We start from the raw sequence: 24,247 nt of genomic DNA, 5'->3' as shown, positions 1-24,247 counted from the left end.
CAACGTGCCTGTCAATTATTTCGTATCTGGAGCAGACACTCGTGAAGGGTTGGGATATGTTTTAGTCGATTATTTTTGTTTTCATATAGTAAATTTTTTACACACACATTGGTATACATGATCAATAAAGAGTTTTAAATTTGATCGTAATATTTTTATTTGACACAGCCTTTAAAATAAACTTTAGTGTGCCTTATAGTAATTAAAAAGCCATAACACATCTCCTTATTAACAGGCCATTATCACAAATATAATCATTTCCCTTATTATCGGTACTTTAATTCTACATACCAAAACCAAAATACAAGACACCGAAAAATGCGCACCGTTAATCACAATGCGTCGCCAATTTTGAATCTGGAACGCACGTCAGTTGAGTTGGGGACACAAGAAATATTTTAGTCGATTATTTATGGTATCATCGCTTGATATCAATTAGTTACGTAATATTATGCACACTTCGATGGTAACAGCCATGTGTAACTCAGCGTCGGCTGTCAGAACCAATTTAGACGTGGAATTGATCGCAGGCATAAATTCAAGATGGCTTTTTGTACTTTTTTCGATCTGGTCTTTGTGATAAAAATAAAAGCGTAATTACACGCACGTCAGATGTTAAAGTGTTGACCGTAATTGTGTAGGGGTTTAATGTAATAAAGTTTGCTTCGAGTTGACCGTTTTAGTCGATTTTTAAAGGCTTAATATTACGATTATGTTGGATATTCTTTCCGACAGGGCCGATTCGTACACATAAAATTGTTGAAATATGTCAGGTGATAAAATCTCCAACTGCATGGCCATATTTCCGGATAAGACGGTACGGTCGGTACCAGTTCCACGCGGTTGGATTATCTGAATTATTGAATCAAATTAAACTGTGAACCTTTTGTGCTTTACTATGCCACATGATTATATTTAATTAAAACCACAAATTTATGAAAAATGAATAACCAAATTTTAAGGCAGTTTTAAAATATCACATATAACAAAACTCTTTAACTTTGAAATTTTACGTCTACATCAGATAATTCTGAACCATATTTATGACTCGTCTTAATCTAAGTAAACTACTTAAGACCAAGTTCTTGCATTAACGCAATCGGAGGCACACAGTACGTTGTAAAGACGTCTTAAATACCATATTATTCATAATTCAAGTTATAAATGAGCATGCAGTCATACGATGCTGCAGATTAGTGCTAAATCTATACTTAGCTAATAGTCGGTCGGCTCCTTCGGAATGCGGCAGACGAGATTTAGAATTACAATCACAATCTTACTGATTCTTTGAGAATTAGGAATTAGACACGCGTGTAAATTCTTCATTAATGTGTATTTAGATGCAGTTCTCTTGGATCGGTCGTGAGGTAAAAGAATAGCAATTATAACATGCTAGAGTAAGTCAATGTGCGTTGAAAGATAGATCTGGTTTTGTGACTAAGTTCGACTGTTCTATGCAGCTTATTATAATATATGGGAAAGGTTTGAACCTATTTACTCTGTTTAAGGTGCTGTCTGGTTTACAATGTAATCAAAATACAGTTACAAAATAAATTGTTTACGATGTATTCAAAATACAGTAGGATGTCTTGGAATTAGGACGTATGAAGTTGATGAGATGTGTTCCTATTAAACGTTATTATATCAGAAGAACTTAAATTTTTTTTCAATTTAACATCTTACGTATAATTATATATTAATATAATAAATTAATATTCAAAAATAATTAGTAAAGATTCAGTAAAATTCCCCAAAAACCCATAACTCTTCTTATTGAGTGTAGTCCTGTGGTTATAATTAGTATAAACAGTATAAACTAGTAAGGCATTATTAGGTCTCCAATATAAAAGCAATAGCAACATGCATTCAATAAAACTATTTACAGGTTCGAGGAATTTATTAGTAGATTTTTTCCAGTGAAGGCACGTGGCAAAGTTAATCTTAGTGCAAACATAACACTGCGTAGTCGGAATTAGTCAGGGACGTAAGACCCTGTGGCTTTAGGTGTGTACCGAATACCGACTCTTCTCTCATCAAGACTTTCAGGCGAAGATGTATAACAACTTTAGTTAATAATTTCGAATACTTTGGCAGATGACGTTTCATTTTACAAAGCATAATTATTGGAGTTACTTTTTAATTGTAATCTGGTCTAGGAAATATCGAAGATATTTTAATATAATTAACTTAACTAACTTCTTTTATAACTTTAACTTTAATAAAGAAGTGATAAATTGTAAGTATTTTCATAAAACTGAACTTTATAACAAATTTTTACTAGAATTATACGCATTATCTTCAATTTAAATTGCAAAATGACAATCATGTAAATATTTTTATCTTCAACTATAAATATAGATATTACCATCACAGAATACATGTTCGTTGATGCGGTTAACTGGTAAAGTTGGTAGGAATCAGTCTTGTCTCCCATCTTCCGTTCCAATTAAAACATCGTTGAGTTCTCGCTAGCTCGCTAGTCATGTTTAATTGATTTCCAAGAATTGTTTCTCGGCTTTAATTCTGTGACATACTGGATTCCCCGTGATTTCAGAACAAAGAAATGCTGATTTGATTAGGTAATTGAGAGCTAGCATTTAGCAAACACGTTTAGACTTATTAAGGTAATAAAAGACAAATTATTACATTATCATGTAATAAATCATATCACGCATCATATTTATTATACAAATTGACATCACATACTATAATAACTAAGAAACTTAACATGGCTTCATTGAAAAGAACTAGAATGTCAATTTTTAAAGATCCATTATTAATCTCATGTTTCGATCCTTGCGTTTCCACACAAATTGCAGGAAATGACGTCTGAATTGTTTCTAATAGAACCCTGTTCATATTGTGTTTATGTTGCTTGTTTTGCTCCAATCCTTGAGTATCTTTAATTAGGGAAGAGTATCCTTTAGAATTATTGATCAGTTGCTACTATGTTGGGTCTTCGAAGTATATCTTGAATTTCTGGCTAATGCCTATTATTCATTCACATAGTCCATTGATCCAATTGCGATATCGCAGTAAATAAAATAGTTATAAAATATAGATAAATACTTTTGTTTTAGTTGATATGTGTTAACTACAAAGTCAATAAATTTTATATTATTATAATCGTGAGTCGAAAACTTAGATCTTTTAGAATGCTGCTATGTGCCAATGATTGCATAAAAATAAGTACCCACAAAGCGAATGTCAAGCAATGCACATGAATTGCGACTTGATCGGAACATGCCCTTACTGATGTAAATCAAACTTTTGAAGCGAAAATTTTGCTTATTATATAAGAACTGTATTCTAAATTCACTTGGATAAATATTTACTGTCGCATCAGCCGACGATTGAAGATCCAAAAACAAAGGATACCAAAAAGGTCGCCTTTACCCTTTCCCTTATCCGCCACAAGCACAAACCACTTGAGTAGGCCCAACCATATAACCCCGTTTATTTTGTATACCAATGTTTCCGTCTCAACGAGTTTGTGATCCCATACCGAAGCTAAGGCTGGATATTGGGAAAAATTGAATCCCTATCCAATTTACATTTTGTTTGTGGTTCGAGATATCTAAGCCGCGACATTTGCCCTCGATATGTTTTATTTATAATATTGTTTTGTATCTTTTATATTGAGGTCATTATGCCATCGGATTAGCATATCAAAGTGGAAATAGGCGGCCCATCTGTAGCTTCTAGTCGAGGATTTGTCGCGTTGAGGTCTGTACTTGGAATAAATGTTCACTCTCGAGATAAAATATAGCCCATGCCACTTAGGATAATATTTCTAGGAAGCTTCAGAATCCGATGAACTAATAAAAAGTAGACTTTTACTGAGCTACGAATAATATGGCTTTTTGATGACTTGAATTACTTATATCGCAAAAATAATCTACCAACTCGACTTGCTGAACACGAGCCTCTACAACAGAGGCAGTTTAGTCCTCAGTCCACCATGCTGGCTAATTTCGGGTTGGCATATCAAATAGCACTTTATAATCCTTGAAATATTGTCTATCATGCCGCTCAATACTTCATCCCAGCCAAAAAGATTCGTGATATCCAAGACCTGCCTCTTTATTGAAGCCACTATAATATTAAGTAGATTATAATTATATCGATGTATGACCGTCTAAGATGTAAGCACATCATAAACACTCCACGGTTTATCTTCTCTTTACGGCCTCGCTACGTTTTCATTTCGCCTTACGAGCGTTTACTGCGAAAAAATTATAGGATCCTTGATGGTATGAGTGGGAGAAAAATATTATGTTTTATTATAAGTGTTTATTTTGCTCCGTGTTTTTCGTATTTTTCGGCGTCTTATACTTGTGTATTTTTTACGTTTGATGGCTGAGTTCTCATAATGGGGACAAGAATAAATAGACTTGGGACATTGGACTGATTTTGGCTTGGGTTTGTAGATTTTAAACTTATAATAATGAAGAAATATCTTGTTATACAGTCATTAGTGAGTAATGACTTCGTTTCGTAACAGCAATGAAAAGTTATTAAGCCTGTAATGAGTTTTATTTTCAACCTAAATAAATATTTTTTTGTAATAACGACGACCGCTTCAGTCGCTCGTAAAAGAAACGCTCGTAAATTAATTGGTTCATTTAAGCAGTCGCAAGCAGTTGAAATAGGATGGTTTTATTTTGATATAGTATATGTGGTATTTATACTATATTTTAAAAAAAGTATTTAACATTTTAAAAATACCACGGGCTTGAGAGCTTGCAAATTCTTATCAACTATTAAATTACGCCACGTGTGGCGTAATTTAATAGTTGATAAGAATTTGATAGTGGGTATGTTCGACGCTGTGCATTGTAATTTGATGCATTTCTTTTGCCTGTGTAGGCGAATTGCGATTCTATATCAACTCACCAAACAAAAGTTTTGTCTAGAGCTCGTTTCGTTATTGTGAAATACGCAATAGCGCAGTGTTCACACTGTTGCGGGTCATTGTACACATTACCTTATCCCAAACGCTTTCCCTGCTCTTTCCAAGACCTACTTCGATACGACAACTGCCTTAAAAGTAATTTCTTGCCAAACAACCGATTTCTTTGTTGCTTATACAATGTTTTATCCTCAACTTTGTGGGGCTTCTACTGTGTTGAGTATTTTATTACTTTTTTGCCATATTTGGGCAAACTTTGGCTCTGGGGCAGGTAATAATTTCACGAGTATTCTTTTACGAACCCATTCCGAGCGATACCAACTATATTTTATACAGTTCTTTGTAAGATAAACCAAGTGATCACACGTTGAATCTCCACTTTGCTCGGGATCAAACGGATTTATTTTCGAAGCGAAGTATTCAGAGTTTCTGCTACTGTGTGTTTCTGTTTCGTTCTTTTTCGAAGATTTGAGAGGGAGAGAGTCGCGGTGATATGTGATACTTGGAATCACGTTCCGTTTCACAAAGGATCAGTTGATTGCGCGCCCGCGTGAGGTTTCTCTGGCGCGTGTATCGATTGTTTTTCAGCGCAAGTGTTCGCGGTAATTGATGTTTTTATTTTGGGATTGCACATTAAAGTTAATTATTGCTTGCATTACCACGTGTTAATGCATTTAGATACAAATGTTAATACAGATAAATCCAACAAGATACTGTATTAAGAATATTTCATCTTGAAAGCGCTTTAATTCAAATTATCTTCTATCATAAATTTTATAATCAAATCATTAAAATCTCTATATTTCTGCGTAAAGATGCAAATATCTAACGGTATAGATATTTATAGACACAAACATCGTTTAATTGTAATTTGATTTTACGCAAAAACTTAACTACAAGGCTAACCGTCTAATTTGCTGACAGAAGCATTCGTTTTCGTATACTAGAATGCCAGATTTTGACGTCAACTATAAGATGAATGGCACACATTCCGTATTAACCGTTTATAAACACAATAGTTGGAAAAAATCTAATTAATATTACACACTCACGCCTTTTCTGAACGGGTACGCAGAGGCGCAACTGGTGTTATCACTTTCCGTCATGTGTGTTCCATCCCATGATGTGATAGGGGCAAGTCTATCGCCATATCAGGCAAAAATGCTAGGCTCCGGGTTAATAAAATTAAAAAAAACAAAATCACTGCGCGTCCTGAGGATCGAAGCCGAAACAGTACTCCAATCTTACCATAATACTATGACATCGAGGCAGTCTAATTAATGGTATTAATAATTTAAAATTTTGTTGTACTTTATTAATATAAAATAACATACATACATAACATCACGCATTTTATCCCCGAAGGGGTATGCAGAGGCGCAACCAGGGCACCCACTTTTCGCCAAGTATGTGATAGGGGGCGAGCCTATCGCCATATCGGGCACAAATTCCAGACTCCGGGCTGATACTGAGCAGAAAAACCCAAATATCACTTTGCCCGACCCGGGATTCGAACCCAGGACCTCAGAGCGCTATTGTACCGGACGTGCAATACAACTACGCCACCGAGGCAGTCTTAATATAAAATAAGTACATACATATAACTACCGTTTTAAAGTGTATGGTACAAAAAATGTTTATTTTTCACTACAGTGAGGTCTTCAGGAGTCTCTTTGTTGTTACCAATATTGATTTATTAAACCAAACTTCATTCTAATTCCTCTAGTCAATAATCACTAAACCTTATTCTCCAACAATAATGTATAAATGCTTTATAATCATCACTCTAGAGACACGAGAGACGATCAACAAATTTGTTACAATACAGTGTCTTGTTGCAACTGTAGATTAATTTATAAAGATGGATAGCGCCACACGACGCCGCGTTGAGTCTACGGCAAAATATCAATCATAGAGTGTCGCATAAGCGATGACAAATAGCTTACACCATATATAAATTACACACGGCGTTTTTAATAAGCTGGCGACGCGTTTTAAACGTATTGCATTATGCATTATGCCGGCCAGTTCGAAACTGAACACATGCAGGCTAATCCCGGAATGCAACGTACGTTGCTTACTAAAGCCGGTTGTATATATTTTTTAATTTATTCGGGCACAGCAAAATATCCCCCTGCACCTGGTGGTAAGTGGAATTGGGTGTAATATAATGTCGACTAACGAGAGATGATTACCCCTCGGTAGTCGATGCAATTATGCCGGTCTGTTGGAATCGGATATACACAGGTTGATACCGGAACGCGACACACGTAGGCCATTACGGCGTGTTTAAACACCTTCTCCCGTATGCTTCCTCCTTCTCTCGACGGACAAAGCTGTGATAACAAGTCTGTTTCTCAGTGCTGACGGCATGGCAGCCTTCGCAGTGCGTAAACACAGGGCCGTTGTGATTGGCTAATATTGAGATACAAAAAAAAAGTTTATTAATAGGGGGGTTTGTGTACGGTGGTGCGCCGCACGCGCAGAAAGCGCACGTAACAACTCGTTTTAACGTTTGAATACAATATTAGAAGTCTAATGAAAATATGAGACATGGCACTATTCACTGTAAAATTTAATCACTAGCATTGGACTGGAAATGTAAAGAAACGTCTACTTTCGTTTATTTATTTCTTTTGTGTTCTATTTAATTCCTACTTTTCGCCTTAATGGACAAAGTATAAAAACCATAAATAGTTATAGTGGTTAGAAAGATAAAAGTACTCCTAGAAGCATATTTTGCCCTACAATTACACATTAATATGATTTTGATGGCTTTTTGTTTAACTTTCGTGTTTACACAGATAGTTAACTATATCCTTTGTCTGTAGGGAAATCTGTGATATTGATAATCGCTGGCTTCGGGGAAATCAAATACATGGTAATATGGAATTATATAAAGGTATTACGTAATATTTCCGTGCCAGGCCACACAATTTTACAACAGCTATATCAAAGACGCAGATTAAGGATTTCAATGATTGTAATAAAAAATCATGAAGTAGAATATTTCGAAAATATACATCTTATATTAAAGTCTATAAAAACGTAAACTTAATGAAAGAATGAACAATAATATAGACGTAAATTTAAACCAAATATTTCCTTTATAGATATACGCAGACGAAGATCAAGACATAACCACACTGGAGGACGATGCAAAAGATTCAGAGAAGGATAAGAGCACCTACGATTCTCTGGAGAAGTTGCACGACCTGACTGTACTGGAGGGAGACAACATCGGTGATGACGAGGATATGCTGGATGCCGTCGACGACGCCGAGAGCGGGGATTGGTATCCTGACTACGATAAACGAGCAGAGAAGGTATGTAATGATTGAATGAGATTTTTATTATTTCATTGTAGACCAGGGGTGGCCAACTTGGTAAGACCCAAGATCTACTTTTCACTGATGATACCCTGTGCGATCTACAAAGCTACATACATCTTAAAATCTTAAATGAAACAACACAGTTCAGTGCACAATTTATTATTATTTTGATTAAAAAATTATACAAGACGATGCATGCAGCAGTTAGTGATTAGGCATGTTGCACGATCTGTTCTACTTATTTATATTTTTGCCTTGCCACGATCGACTGGACTTGTTGTCGCGATCGACCAGTCGATCGCGATCGACCGGTTGGCCACCCCTGTAGTAGACGATATACCGAGACATAAAACAAATCTCATCACAATATATTCATTGAATTTTAATATTAAAAATAAATATCTCAAATACATCAAGATTGTCATTGCAAGAATATATGCCGTTCTAAAAAGTATCGATAGACAACCTCAACACAACTACCTTATCATAATATGACATATAATTCAACACCAACAGCATTAATTAGAACAATAATTATCCGCAGCATCGCAAATGTACTGAGACGCGCCCTTGAACCTTTTCAACAGCACACACTCTGTACAGAGGTTATGCAAGCTGCGTCTGCGACGACCGATATGCTAACGAAACCTTGAACGGTGTTTTTTTAATTAAATAAACATGATGCCTGATGGTTCTCGTTAGACATGCGGCCTGTATTATAACACCACGTGTAAACTTTAAATTAAAAAGGACTGACTTGCACTACCTACAAATATCAACTTTAATAGTCTTTTTATGAACTTAAATGCTGCCACAAAGTGTGTAGGTATTTCATTAATTTCCATTAAATCGTTTGTACATTTCATTGACAATATAAAAAAAAGTATATTAGTGTATTATTCAAAAGGATCGGAAAAATCTATACACTTTTAATATACTTAATCATCAACCGTGTACAAATACTCACGCTTCAAATAGTTGAAACAGTAGTTAAGACTATTTCGATGTTTACCACCTCCCGCAGAATTTCCCTGGCACAGCACCAGAACACTTTGGTTACCGAAGGTCGAATGCCATATTAAGAACCGCATAAAATAACCGGATTAAGCACTCTGGCAGGCAAAGATAAACTTCAATTACAGAAATTGTCGGTGGATGTGAGAAATTATTCATTCGACCCTCGGCGATCCTTGCATTAATTTCTAACGGTCCCTGTGGTATTAGATCGTATCATGATGTTAAATTATAACACGTATAAGATATAAGATGAGTTAGCATAGACAAGTGCTGTATTAAAATTTAAGGATGATATAACTTTACGCGAAAACTCGAAAGTAACTTCAGTTTTATCAGTTTTCACAATCTCTTAACTAGAATCTTTATAAATAAGTATTAAGAAAGTGTTCAAGAAAGTTGGTATTATACATAACTAGAGAATAAATGTGATAGAGTTAGATAGACACACACACACAATCACGCTTTTAATTCCCGAAGAGGTATGCAGAGGCGCATCTGGTGTATCTACTTTCAGCTGTATGTATTCCTTCCAATGATGTGATAGGGGTAAGCCATGTACAAATTCCAGACTCTGAGCTAATTAGTAGAAAAACACAATATCACTTTACTCGACCAGGGGATCGTACCCAAGACCTCAGCACTGCAGTCGTACCGTAATATCGCCAACAAGTAAGTCAGAAAAGAGTTAGAAAGCTATTAAAAACACGCTTTATTTCTATTAACGTAGTTTAACATACAATAAACACGGCTTCGAGAACAATATCCGTTAAACAGAAATCTAAACCATCACTACGTTCGCAAAATGTATTTAGCGTTACATACCAAAATAAATCAAAACCGGAGCCTTTGTTATTGCTCCGAACAATAACCCGCGGAATTTATAGATTCAAATAACAAACTATTGAATGGCGTACTCCAAGAACTGTTATAATGGAAAAATATCTAGTTTCATGTTTTTTTTTTATCCAATAAACGGTCTTAACAAGCTTTCGGAGTGTATTGAATTGAGAGAATAAAAACATATTTATTGCGGCATCAAAGCCAGTCGAGACGTTTTTGTGTTCATCAAGGTAAATCGACTATTCGACGCTTTTCAATGTTCAATAGATTGGAGACGTGCCTTTGATTGAAGTGACAAGCGCCAATCTCAATTCTTACTCTTTTTACTTTATCAAACGATGTCATATTCAGTGAATCTCATATAGTCGAACAATATAGTGTACCCTCAATACAATTTAGGGTAATTTTAAAATAATAAACCCCAATATCAACTCGTGTAGTCGTGTTTACCTAATTTCAAATTAATATCCTCTGAAGATCTTATCTTTCTAATAACATCTCAAGAAATCATTAAAGGATTCGTTCTTAATTATTTAACGTTTCAATGTGGTGAATTTATGAATTTAAAAGAAATATGAATGAAGTAAGTTAAAATAAGGCTAGTAAATGTAATCTAAATAAGATGCTGATTGTGTGCGACAATGCATTATTACATCTCTGTTTTGTTTACTTTTGTCATCCGACAACAGTCTATAAGCAGTTTTATGGTTGAGATATTGCGGCCATTAGAAAAAATAAACAAATAGACCATAAAATATCAGAGATAATCATTCTTGTGTGGGCAAATAACAAATATCAGATAACGTCAATGTGTCTCTATGGTTTCGTTTCTTAAACAAATCTTTTCATCACAATAATTTCGCCTACAAAATCATTAGTGTTCAATGATGACATTTATTACTTCAAACAAAAACCTGAAAGTGTTATTGATGCCCTTCGTGCACATATTTCAGTTCAAAACATTTACTAAAGTAAACACTCCACGCTCGCGGCGACGGATCTGCATTAGCATTATAAACAACATTGACGCATCCCAGCCGGAGACATTAGGCTTCAGTTGGTAATACGGGCCATTTACCATCCCGCTTATAATAGCCATCGATTTTCATATTAATTCCACCTAGTGGCACACCGGCTACCGAGCCAGCTTTCAATTACCTTGTATTAGACGAGATATTAAAAACACGTTGGATGGTTCCAGAATTTTCCATTTCAGACGATAATGTGCGTTTTATATCACGCGTTTTCTGCTTTACTATAAACACACTTTATATTGTGACTGATTGTCTTGGTGGCGTAGTTGTTATCCATATGCAGTATGAGTGCGACTGTTGAGTTGAGATCCTGGGTTTGAATCCCGAGTTTGGCCAAATATAATTAAGACTGGATTTGACCATCTTAAAAATTCATTCATTCATACACAGTCCCAGCTCAGAATCAGGAAGTTCATGGTGTGATAAGCCCCGTGCCTCGGAAAGGACGTAAAGCCATTTGTTCTGCGTCTGGTCCCTCTCCGGTCATGTTAGATTGCCGTCTGACTGGACTATGAGAGTGAAGGAATAGAGAGTGCACCTGTGTATTGCGCAACACTTGTGCACTATAATATGATATCTTCTGCGTACATGCCTGATCTTTATCGAAATTGGCCGCCCTGGCCAAAATTCGGCTAGAGGGATTTATTGTGATTCGAGATTATATAAATAAGCCGCTATTAAAGTATCTAATCCAGTTCATTTCACCTAAACCTATAATACGCAGTAATTGTATCGCTCACTTTATCATAAATAAAGCGTATTAGAATTCCTTGCGGAGCCATGAATTCTTTAGGGGTAAAAAATATTTTGATGATAATATTTAGTTACGCCTGAATAAAATTGGAAGTTTAGTAGATATTCATAGTATTTTAGTATGATTGCCTGGAGCTCGTGGGCGGGACGGTTCGGCCAGGGATAATTCGGTATGCCTACATGATAGCACGCTTACGCCGCTTACGTTGATCATGCCCATGTCTAGAATTTTTTCTTTAAGCTAATACTTGAACATTACACTCAGTGCTGCCAGATTTCCAGATTGATCTGTATTTATGCAGACTTTTAGCACATGATACAAATATGCAATGATAAATTTATAAAGAATTAGAGATTACTTTTAGAGACCAAAATATAGCGCTTGCCAACGTAAGTAGTATTGGGATTTAAAAAAGTTCTCTGGAAATAAAATCAATGCTGATTTTATACCTCTCGCTAATTGAGCAGCACTGGTTACACTTTCCATGAGAAGATTTTGGAAAACTTCTTTAAAATTTAAAATACCTCTGGTCTGCGGTGCGGTGTCGGCACGGCGCGGCACCTCTTGACAAGGGTCGAGATCTTTAGGCAGGCTTGTCGAGACATTTCTATGGCTTAAGACATATTATGCATAAGCGTATCTAGCTTTGTTTGAGTAGACAGTAGACACAATGTTATTTTCTAAACGTTACCTAAAAATTCCCTACTAGGTCTTAATATAGCGTTAACCATATTAAAATCTTCATCAAAGAGATAATAATAAAGGTGTTTCTTTAACAGATTGGAACGACGAACATGGTGCACTTGAGGCCTGAAGACTTCACGGACACGGTGGTGACGTTCAACAAGGACGAGACCAACATCAGGGAGCTCAGGCGGATCATCAACGCGAATCCGGAGAACCCTGACTTGCCAGGCGAGTTTGGCTTTTCTTGCTAGAAATAAAATTTTAGACATTTGGTAGTAATTTTTGGAGGATAAAGTTGTAATTATACGCTAAACCATAATTTAATAGAGTCCTGGTCAGATTCCTGATAATTGTAAATGTCATGTCTACTCTTAAAGTGAACACCACGAAGATTTGTAATTTAAAAGATAATGGGATGATTACTCTGTTAATAAACGATTATAATTGTCATAAAATAGATACATATAAGTTGATGTTCAATATGCAAGTTTATCTTATAAAAGTTTTAATATAATGATTCCTCATGTTTACGCGAATGTTAGACATTAAGATAAAACTATTGTACGGATCTTATCACGGTTTTTATATTATAATTTTCTCCCGAAGTTTCGAAGACTTTGCAGCATTAATGACCATGAAGTCTGCAAATTATAATATAAAACCTGTAGTAATAACCGTAAAATAGTTGTATTTCAATTCTAATATAAGTTAATTACCAATACAATAGAAAGATATCTTCGTTGCAGCACTCCAGACTGTCCCGGAGTCAACGACGGCTGACTCCAAGGAGAGCGAGCGCAGCAAACGCAGCGTGTTCTCCGACGTATCAGAGGCTGTGGACCAGTTCTCTGCGCCGAGGATGGTCGCGAAGCCTGAGGAAAGGTATTATGAATTCAGTGACGTTTACTAAGTTGGTTTAAATTACGTTATTATAGATCTCGAAAGAAATTTCCATTTCCCATTTCAATTCTTAACCTTTCAATTCAAACTTCCACCGATTCCGTCAATATGCGTACTTTCTCGCTGCTTAGCAAAGTAATGTTACAACGAAACCTAAAATCATGACTCATTAATCATTTTTGTGTAACAAAGGATTTATAAAATATACAAAAAAAGATTTATTAACTAAAAATAACTAGTAACAAGAGATTATAAAAAAAGTAACAATAAAAATAAAATCACTCCTACAGCTCTCCCTCAATTGGAGACTAATTGGATCAGAGCGTAATAATTTTGTGGAAAAAAACGCACAATCTCCAGCCCACAAACATTATTAACTTCTTAATTGGTCTGGAATTAAATAATTCCGAGCAACAGCCGTGAAATTCGCCCATCAAAAGGATTACATTCTTAAACAATTAATTGTGAAAATAACAGGCTTATTTTCCGATAAAAAACTGTATTATTTTTAGAATTTATCTATTTGGACACTTTTGGTAATATTAAAAGGATTTACTTCAACTCAATTCAGATTTAGCTGGATTAGTTACGTTTATTTGATGTAATATGAATTTATATAAAATATAGCGTTTCATATAAAGCAATATTAAATACAGCGACTGGATGCATAAAGCAGTAGAGGCCTATGTCCAGCAGTGGTCTGCAACAGGCTGATGATGATGATGATGAAAGCGTTGTGTATGTTTTTACAATCTGCCATATGTTTTTTTCATCACGTACGTCCTATCAAGTTGCCTCCTAAAATGACCCAAGCAAAGCATCTTATTTAGTACTAGCTTCCGCTCGCAGCTTCGCCCGCGTGGATTTCGGACTTCAAAAATGGAGCCGGTCGCGAACATTCGAGAATGTTCGTTTTACGAAGCTACTCGCTAGGTGATTCGCTAGCCTCTAGGTGCCAAGCAAGCCGCCTGCCTGTGCGTTCGCGACCTTATATATATACAAAAATAATCCTTATAGCAGGATTCAGTATTCACGCATGATGGCTTATTATTAGCGTATTTCATGTATAACTTTGGTGTTTCTATACCGATTTCTATGATTCTTTTGTATGGAATATTTAATAATGTTAACTTTTTAATTAGGGATGACTGAGAGTGTTATAAACGTAAGAGTAGACAAATATAATGAGAAAGCTTCGAACTGCTAAGCTATCGGGAGTTACACGTGTTATTGTGAGTCAACCATAAAAGATAGACATATGCTGTCGTGGGATATTTTTTACATAATTTTAAGGAGAACATTTCCGTCATACATGATTTCTGTGTAGCTTTAACCATTAAGGATGCACACGCGACGGAAGCTTAAAAATGGAGTAACTTCTCCCGTTTTCCCAACATTTCCCTTCACTGCTCTGCTCCTATTAATTGTAGCGTGATGAAAAGTATACTATAACTAGCACAGGAGTATGACAAATAATTGTACCAAGTTTCGTTAAAATCCGTCGAGTAGTTTTTGTTTCTATAACGGTTATACAGACAGACAGACAGACAAAAATTTTACTAATTGCATTTTTGGCATCAGTATCGATCCCTAATCACCCCCTGATAGTTATTTTGGAAATATATTTCATGTACAGAATTGACCTCTCTACAGATTTATTATAAGTATAGAAGATAATTTGAAATCAAATAACCCGTTTCAAATGGAGTCCACTTTACACATGTACAATTATGTTTTATATCAATAAAGAGGCTTACATACATTCAGGTAAAAAGGTATATTTGATTCTAAGCCAAGTTTATTATTATGCACGACATTAAACAGTATAGTTAGATATAGACTGGACATCAGGACCTAATTTGTGTTCCAAAAGTTATTACCAATTGGTAATTCGTTGTTACATTCGAAACGTCTTTCTTACAATATGTCAAAGTGTCCTTATATATTAATATAAAAATAATATATTTACAGAAAAAATGTGCATTAAAAACGTGCAAATCACGATATGGAAAATATATGAAAAATTTTAATGCTATTTTGCTATGAGATAGATTGAGGCACATCGCATGAGCGCAAAATTTTTGTACGACAATCTTTGCAATGTCCTCTCTGTATAATCATAGGACTATCTTATTATAATCGTGTTTGAATTTATAAAGTATATCGTGTGGGACGAGTAAGCTCACGATTCCCGTATAATGCCATCTCGGACGATCAAAGAATGCGACCACAATGTCCTCTCCGGTTTCAATATCGGAGAAATATTCACCGGTTAAATAAATCGAGCGAATTTATGTTATTGTGGAATATTCCTAATAAGTAATGCTCAGCAAAATGTAAAAGCATTCTTTCTAAAGAAAGCCAGGTCAGAAGATATAATTTTTAAACCATTTTGTACTTAATTATTTTTTAAATAATTTAGTAGAGACGGCTTTCGAGAAAATGGGTCAACTAATGTTTACTAATAACCGGCACTCATAAATATTCACAATACTCGAGAGAAATTATAGTCCTTTGACAAAACCCAGTTTGTTTATAGAACGCTTTTTAATCCTTTTGCTAATAAAAATGTATGGCGTCGGTATTTTCTGTACATGTGGGCTTTTTGGTATTTACATCTACTTTATAATTGCAAACTCACTCAATATATTTCGTTTCTAGATATGAATGGGTCATACGAATTCTTTCAACTAGTTAGCCTTACTTTGCCTGATGAAATGTGGCGATCCTGTCAAAATATCTTCCTTCAACGGGAAAGGAAGTTACGTGTCCCTTCCTACTATACCCTTACTTCCTACTTATAACTTGGGGTTCTTCAAGCTGAGCATGAAGATGCAATTATGCAGGCCGACATGACTGTGCCGACCGTCTCGGGATGCCTGTATATTTTGTCGGTCGGTAATTTCTTTGGGTTTTACATCAGGTGCAGTTAAGTCACTTTGCCGAGGCTCGATAAAAAAAGCATTTGTATAGTTTATTTATATGCTAGCAAGAGACCCTACCGCCTAATATGGAAACACTAATCAATGTTTTTATGAATGGAAGACTTAACCAAACATTAGTTTCACTTTACAAAGTCTAGTCCAATATTTACGTTTGCAATATTATTTCATAAAATATGTCTAACGTCGGTCTTTTTGACCAAATATCTAAATTAATAGGTCAATCTAGTTTTATTACATAATATTCCGAGTCGGTTGCTTAAATGCCGCGACAATTTTCGTTAGATCAATTGGCATCAATTGCACCCATAAAATGTGTTAACTCGTAGACGTGTCGGATTTCCAGAACCTTGATGAGGATCGTAAACAGCTCTATTATGTACTATTCTAGTGTTATCTTTGTTATCTTAGTACGGTAATGCTAGAGCAAACACTCACTCAAGTAGTAAAAGAAATAGATTTGAATTTGTAAATTTTTCACTATAGCCTTCAGTGCAAATAAACATTTTAGAAAATATTTTGTCTTATTTTGTATTTTAAAATCCAGTTTTCATGGTCACGGAGCTGATCATGAAGGCATAGTATTTTAACCGTCGCGAGAAAATCTTTATATATAAAAGAAAACTGGGTTCTACATACGAGTCACGATGCCATCCACATTAATTTGTGCCATTACTCATGCCAGACACGATGAGGGTTTCGTTGCGGCCGACTGGGGCGTCAAATTATACACTCGCTAAAAATTACGAGAAATTTTCTCATAACACGATATGTGGATAAACATTTCTAATTTATTACGTTTATTCTTTTTTTAGTATGAACCACTTGAGTGATGCGTGTAGTGCAATTTTAATGTAGTGATTTAGAATTAAGTAGTTTTAAGTTCTGAATATTTTTATAATATGGGCAGTCTTGGTGTTAACCAGGCGGGATGCTGGTCTCCTCATTAAATATTATAAGTAAATACAATAGTTTTTGATTCTTTTGCTGTTTCCAACCCTCTAGTTTCGTGAGAGTTAATCGTAGAAAAAATTAATAGAACAAAATTTCATCTGTGATAAATATCGAATTCCGGGCGCTTTCCACTCCACAAAGCGTGTAATCTAAATAGTCCAAGGAACAAATATTTACCAAAAATTCAACTTATTCCAAGTTAACATTATATGAAGCAATTAAAAGTTGCTAAATATCTGCGCCTAAGGCTCTTGATGAGAGCCTATACTCGGTACACAGCGGAACCCGCAGGGTCTTACCTCCCTGAGTTGCTCGGATTACGCAATGTTATGTTTGCACTAAGATTAGCTATACCGCGAGTCTTCATTCGCACACCCCTTATAATTGTGTACAGTAGGAAGGATAGGATAGGTAGGTAGAATATGATTTTTAACCCATTAAAAAAACAAAAACATAACAAAAGGTATTGAAACAAAAGCAGGAAATTTATTAAAATAATGTTTAATAGCGTGGAAAATAAAAAAAAACCTAGCCATGTGATAGAATATGTAACCAATTTCTTTTACTGCCAACGTTAAATCTAAGTGGAACCCCATAGCTGGTCTTTATTTTTCTTGTTCAAGTTATACTTTTTATAACGCCACATACCCATTGTAACAAACTTTTAAACCAAAGTACATGCTATCACGTTCTCAATTGTTTGGTCCTTCGAGCTTACAAGCAACTCGTTTTGTTTCGATCTTACATTGAAAAGTTACCAATTCAGAGTCAATAAATACTCAATATTTATTGAAATATGTTCAGCGTGGCATTCCAAATAAGGATGAACGCAATCCCGACCCGTCACAGTTATATCTTTTATTACCCAATAAAAGTAAAAGTGTCCAGGAGCAGCGATAAACTTGAAGAGTTTCGGCGATAAAAACGTCACAAAGTGGTTAGTGGAAACTCTCAAGCACTTTTATGCGTTATATATTTGTAAAATATGGATGTGGGATTGTTTGTAAATGCTGGCTTTGTTTCTAGAGAATAGGCGGAGTACTTTTGAAGGGGAGATGAGAGGCGTTTTGAGACAGGGTTTCGAGCTAGTACACGCTAGGGTACTTGTTACCGCAATTATACGAGTATAGTTGCATCCATAAGTGCGTGATTCGTGTAAAATATTTGTGTGATTAACTATTAAATAGTATTGTTTTACTGACATTATATTTACACTAAGGGAGTTTTATTTTGTTTACAGGCGCAAAACGAAAAAGTTCCTAGGCAACACTGATCATAGTGCCAAGATGAGCATGCACACAGTCACACGAACAGCCAGGAACAGCGATAACGAGGTAAGATTTATTCACACGTGAAACATATTAGGTAGCACAACTATCGTATATAAAAATCCGTCTGGTAGGTTGTATAGCAAATCGCAATCTATTCTTGACGCAACCAATGTGAAAATAAATCGTCTTTGTTTCTTTTCTGATTTATGGATTCTATGCTAGGCACTGAAAACACAACGTTAAACATTTTAATACGATGAACATGGATAAGCGCATTTTGCTTTGTTATTCATAGTTCTGGTGGTATTTGTATTGTTAAGGGCGGTTGCAATGCCCATCAGACCAATAGCTTGCTTGCTTTTGTATTCAGTGTTGTAAAGAAAAAGGCAGGCTTCGTCTCAGCAAGCGTCCATATTTTTTTTGTACCCCAGAACACACACACATCACGCAGTTATCCGCGAAGGGGTATGCAGAGGCGCAACCAGGGCACGCACTTTTCGCCAAGTTTGTTCTGTCTCATGATGTAATAGGGGCCGAGCCAATCGCCACATCGAGTACAAATTCCAGTCCCCGGGCTGATATTGAGCAGAAAAACCTAAATATCAATTTGTTCGATCCGAAATTCCAACCCAGGACCCCAAAAACAATTATCCAATTCACATTCTCAGTATATTTGAACCTACGAACCTACTTCACTATAATAATAATTACGTAACTCTAAAGCAAATGAAAAACAACTAATTGCATTTTCAAAGCAAGCTATTGCCTTGTAAAATGAACGTTGAGTTTTGACCTTTGCGAATATTTAATGTGAATTTAATTGCAAACCAATTAGCAGCACTGCGTGGGCATCGTTTTAAAATAGAATAATTGTTTCAAAGTTCTAATGAAGGCAAATATTAATCAAGAAACTATCAAACCTTCTAAAACGGCTAAAAATAAGCGACAATAGGAGTAGAGGAAAGAAAATGAGTCGCCAGTTCGAATCCGGCTCCTAAAACTAGCACCTCTGTTAGAAGTGCCCAGAAATAGATCACAAAATATATGTCACTGAATAAATAATAAATCTGTAACAATGGGAACACTCGACCAAAAGAAGTTTTTTTTATGATAAAACATTTTCAAGAACCCGTGCGATCCGAAAATAAAAAACCAAACTTAATGATACGATATAGTATACTGCGAAGGCCCAAATGCACTTCCCCAAAAACGAATCTTAGCGCCAAAGGTTGGAACTTCGGAGGACATTGTAACCAAATTAACTAGGCATTATGAGACATCTTATGTCTCAGTTTAAGGAGCGCATTGGAATGCCATGCAGTACTTTGTAATTCAAAGTTCTGTATGATGTTGCTACTGTTTAAGGATGGTCGTGATGCTTTCGATCAGGCGAGCGACCTGCTCGTCTCGTCAATCAGTTCTAGAAGAACTTTAAATCCAACAACATTGTTTAAAATTTCTCAATGTTTATAACAATAGTGCTATCTTTAATTATATTTGTATGTGTACAGGACCAAAGGAGGCCGTTTGTAGCGGCCCATTTCCATGGAAATACGTCACATCTCAGCACAGAAATCCACGAGCACTACAAAGGTAAAACCGCTCCTTTGAAAGCAATCGTTAACACTTTTTGAATAATAATGTGCTTGGTCACATTCTGAATGGTATTTATACTAGGAGGCACGGGCGGTTTTGCTTCCATTTTCTTTATAATATTAATTTCAATAATTGCACAAGTTGTATAACTACTATGGTACATCATAATGCGTTTCGGAAATTTGCAATAGGTTTAAATTCTACATTTTATTAAATGCTTTGAGGCACATGCGTTATTTTATAGTTAAATTATATGGTACCAAAGAGAATGAATGAAGCTCTAAAATCGTCAGGAATAACATTTTACCTAAAGTGAAATTATCCTGCACGTAGTTCTTCAGACTGCTTGAAGAGATAATATCCGTCCGTATTATATCCTTTATCTTGATAAGTTGGAACAAACTTTTCTCAAAATTGTGCCGAAAAAGCAAACAGACAGATAGAGACTTCGATTTTATTGAATGTCCTATTTATAAGGGTTGAAGACGCTTAAATGATGCCGTGCCTAATGTGCTGTAAACGCTCCAGAAATCCATTATAAGTACGGATTATTGGTTTTAATGCTCATGTAAAATCAGGGTCGAAGGAATATTCTCGAATAGGAAAGGACCGTGTGATAGAGCATGAAATTGGATTAGTAAAAATAGAAAATTATCGACGCTGCTTTGTGGACAACAAGATTAGCCTCGTTTGCTTACACAGTCTACAAACGTGGGTTGTGGATTTTTATTATTATATGACCAGTCGTGGTTAGTGGATTTCAATTAAATATGAAATTTTCGAAAAAAATACTACACGACATTGTGGAAGTACCAATCCCTGAAAATACTTCAATGCTAGTACAATTTAGAATACTTTAATAAGGCTTAGGGAATATTATTAAGTGATATAAAATGGATTTTTTAACCTAACGTATATTAACTGTCACCACTATTCGAGACTGAGTCTTGTCTTTATTAACGTGCTAAATTTACAAGACGGGACAGATCGCAGAACAAAAATTTTGCATGAGTTTTTTAATTTGTAAATAAAGACGCTCTCTCTCGAAATAGAACATAATCTGCCCAGACCTTGCTTTATCTTATTGTAGAACAACGTGAGGGTTCAAAGTTAAATACAATTGTGTGGACTGTCAAAAAATAATCATCTCTCTTCAGTCAATACTCTATATGCTTATCTGCTGATAAGATGGAAATAACTTCTCTGCAACTGCTGTTGCAGAGAAGTTATTTCCATGCCTCTATATAAATATAATAATAATAATAATAATATCAGCCTTGTATTATATACTTGCCCACTGCTGAGCACGGGCCTCCTCTACTACTGAGAGGGATTAGGCCTTAGTCCACCACGCTGGCCTAGTGCGGATTGGTAGACTTCACACACCCTCGAAATTCCTATAGAGAACTTCTCAGGTATGCAGGTTTCCTCACGATGTTTTCCTTCACCGTTAAAGCAAGCGATAATTCACAAAGAATACACACATAATTTATTAGAAAAATCAGAGGTGTGTGCCCTTGGGATTTGAACCTGCGGACATTCGTCTCGGCAGTCCGTTCCACAACCAACTAGGCTATCGCCGCTTCTATATAAAAATATACTGTAATTCAATACATGTTAAGTATTTCAAATTGTAATGGTGTGTGATTTTTTTTTCGGAGTTCGAATTTAGCTCTGTAATACTATTATATGCATCCTTTTTATATAATTATTATGTATACTTTGTAGGTATGCCTAAATAAAATAAAACATTTTTGTAATTTCCAGGTAACGGTTTAGTCCGCGTATCACACGGAGCCGCGCATGATGTGTGGTATCCCGCACCGTGGACCGTCGCGTCTCCACACCCTCGCCCGACCCTCACCAGGAACGGGCACATCCATGTCCACCACACTGGAGTCTACCTTGTTTACGCTCAAGTAAGAACAATAATAATTTCAGAGATATGAGAACTGATGTTAAGATTGATTGGTCTGGAGTTGTGGTATTCAGAAAAGTAATCGGTATAACATTATTTTAAATAATTTCGCATGAACCATCTTTCAATAAATATTTCCAGATTTAAAGATCAAACACACTATCACGATCTCTCTGGCATTCTAGGCAACCTGAACCTACAATGAGCTACGCATACAATGATAAATGTTGTTTTATTTCCAGATCTACTACTTAGACAGTCATGACATCATATCATGGGTCCTCCACCGAACCAACCCTGAGTTGGACGGGCGGGAGACACTCCTGCAGTGCGCGCAGTCGTCTCACACCTCGGAGCCGATGGACAAGCCGAACTCTTGCTTCTCTGCATCCGCTTTGTTCCTGAAGGCAGGGGACAGGCTCGCTGTAAGAAACACTGGTGGAGACCGTCACTCCCTCATGCAGCCCGAGAAGAGCTTCATCGGCCTCATCAAACTGGCTGATGCCGAGGATCCCGCTCAAGAACTATAATTCTACTAATTCCATGTTCCCAAAATATTAATTCAAGAAATGTATCTGTTTGTAATTGTTATTGGCAACTCTCAACTACCGGATTTATTTTGAATCGATTTTAACAGCATTCGATTATGAATGCAATCGAAATATCGTTTAACTAATTTAACTTTTAGTTATAATTGAAAATGTATAATTTAGCTGAGTCATATATCCTAGTTTTGGAACATGGAACGGTCCCGGCTAATCTTTAACCGTGTAATTTTTTTCAAAATTTACATGTAAAATATTCGTTTTAGAACAGAAGTGATAATGTACTGTAGTCAACACGTGCCATTGTTAGAGCTGTCTTTAATTAAAAATGAAATTAGAATAAGCGTGGATTGCTTCAAATCGTTTGTTATCGTTGAAGGTCCACAGAAGAATTCGGAAAAAAATATATTTTGGTGCCATTTAGTCAGAAGCAAATATCTAAATTATATAAATCTAAAATCAAAGATCTCGTTAATTAGATTACGAATGCTTATTGAACGATTTGAAACAATCGGCCCTAAGTACTATAAACAGGGTGTAAACACATTGATCTGTGTTTTAAAAAAATTCACGTGGGCAGAAACTTAGTAATAAGATTATATTAAGATAAAATATTATAAAATTGTTAAATTATAGTTTATTGTGTTATGTCCATATTTGTTTAGCATTGTTTAAGTAAAAATATCCTCGTCTCAACCTTTGATAGTAAAAATCTGTGACGGATTGCGCGAAAAACTTCATAAGTACAAATTATAATGATTATGAGAAACAAAAACCGTTTTTTATGCAATTGATATAAATTTACTTATATATTAAAAGTGATGCGTCTCGTATATTTGCATATTGAACAACAATCCCTAACAATTTACGGTTATAAATTTATTTTGAAAGCAACTGCGTCATTACTTTTCTTTAAATTTATATTGTGCAGTCCGTCATATTTTATTTTTGTACTTTCGAATTCTAGTTGTGTATTTGCATGTGCGTAACTTAATACATATTATTAATGCATCGAAAGATCTGTTATACCATTGATATTATAAGCACTAATGTTAACACATACGGTAATCTTTAAATTATTTACACCTAAGTAATAAACGATACAAACGATAAATGCAAGTAATATTGATGTTTTTGTATGTTTAAACATTAAAATATATTGAAAATTATAATCATTATTTTATTATAACATAATTATTTATTTGATTCTGTTCTGAATATTATAATCTATTGTTCCATTGCCACGCTGCAGTTAGATTTGCAACATCTATAAAAAACATCAAATTTTTTGTGTTATAAACATATATGTATATGGTGATAAATACGTACGTTCGTTAGGCTATATTGGTGAAGTTTTTTTTCACTCAACTTGATGGACTCTACATCAAAAATTCATGCCTACTTCTCTGATATCAATAGAAAATTCATATAATATAATAATAATATAAAAACAGTTCCCTACTCGCCGTCTTTACGAATTTGTTTACGACGCAATTTGATTAAATTCGATGTAGCAATTTCTCGCAATAGAAAAATCCTTTAACT

The 24,247-nt window shown here is 35.3% G+C and overlaps 1 protein-coding gene across 1 annotated transcript in view; it reads left to right on the top strand.

Annotated features, from left to right (window-relative positions):
• The window catches only part of LOC115441451 (protein eiger), a 57,523-nt gene extending 33,649 nt beyond the window's left edge, over positions 1–23,874 (top strand). Inside the window, exons 2-8 of the mRNA XM_030166242.2 lie at positions 8,026–8,238; positions 12,669–12,804; positions 13,323–13,458; positions 18,613–18,706; positions 20,155–20,236; positions 22,007–22,158; positions 22,400–23,874. Of these exons, the coding sequence (XP_030022102.1) occupies positions 8,026–8,238; positions 12,669–12,804; positions 13,323–13,458; positions 18,613–18,706; positions 20,155–20,236; positions 22,007–22,158; positions 22,400–22,687 (1,101 nt within the window). The 3' untranslated portion in view covers positions 22,688–23,874. The remainder of the gene's footprint in view (positions 1–8,025; positions 8,239–12,668; positions 12,805–13,322; positions 13,459–18,612; positions 18,707–20,154; positions 20,237–22,006; positions 22,159–22,399) is intronic.
• The last annotated feature ends 373 nt before the right edge of the window (positions 23,875–24,247 follow it).

This window comes from Manduca sexta, chromosome 25 (genome assembly GCF_014839805.1).
Source record: "Manduca sexta isolate Smith_Timp_Sample1 chromosome 25, JHU_Msex_v1.0, whole genome shotgun sequence".
Classification (NCBI taxonomy): Eukaryota; Metazoa; Arthropoda; class Insecta; order Lepidoptera; family Sphingidae; genus Manduca; species Manduca sexta.
Note: the sequence above shows the minus strand (reverse complement) of the source record. Positions and strands in the feature narration are given on the sequence as shown.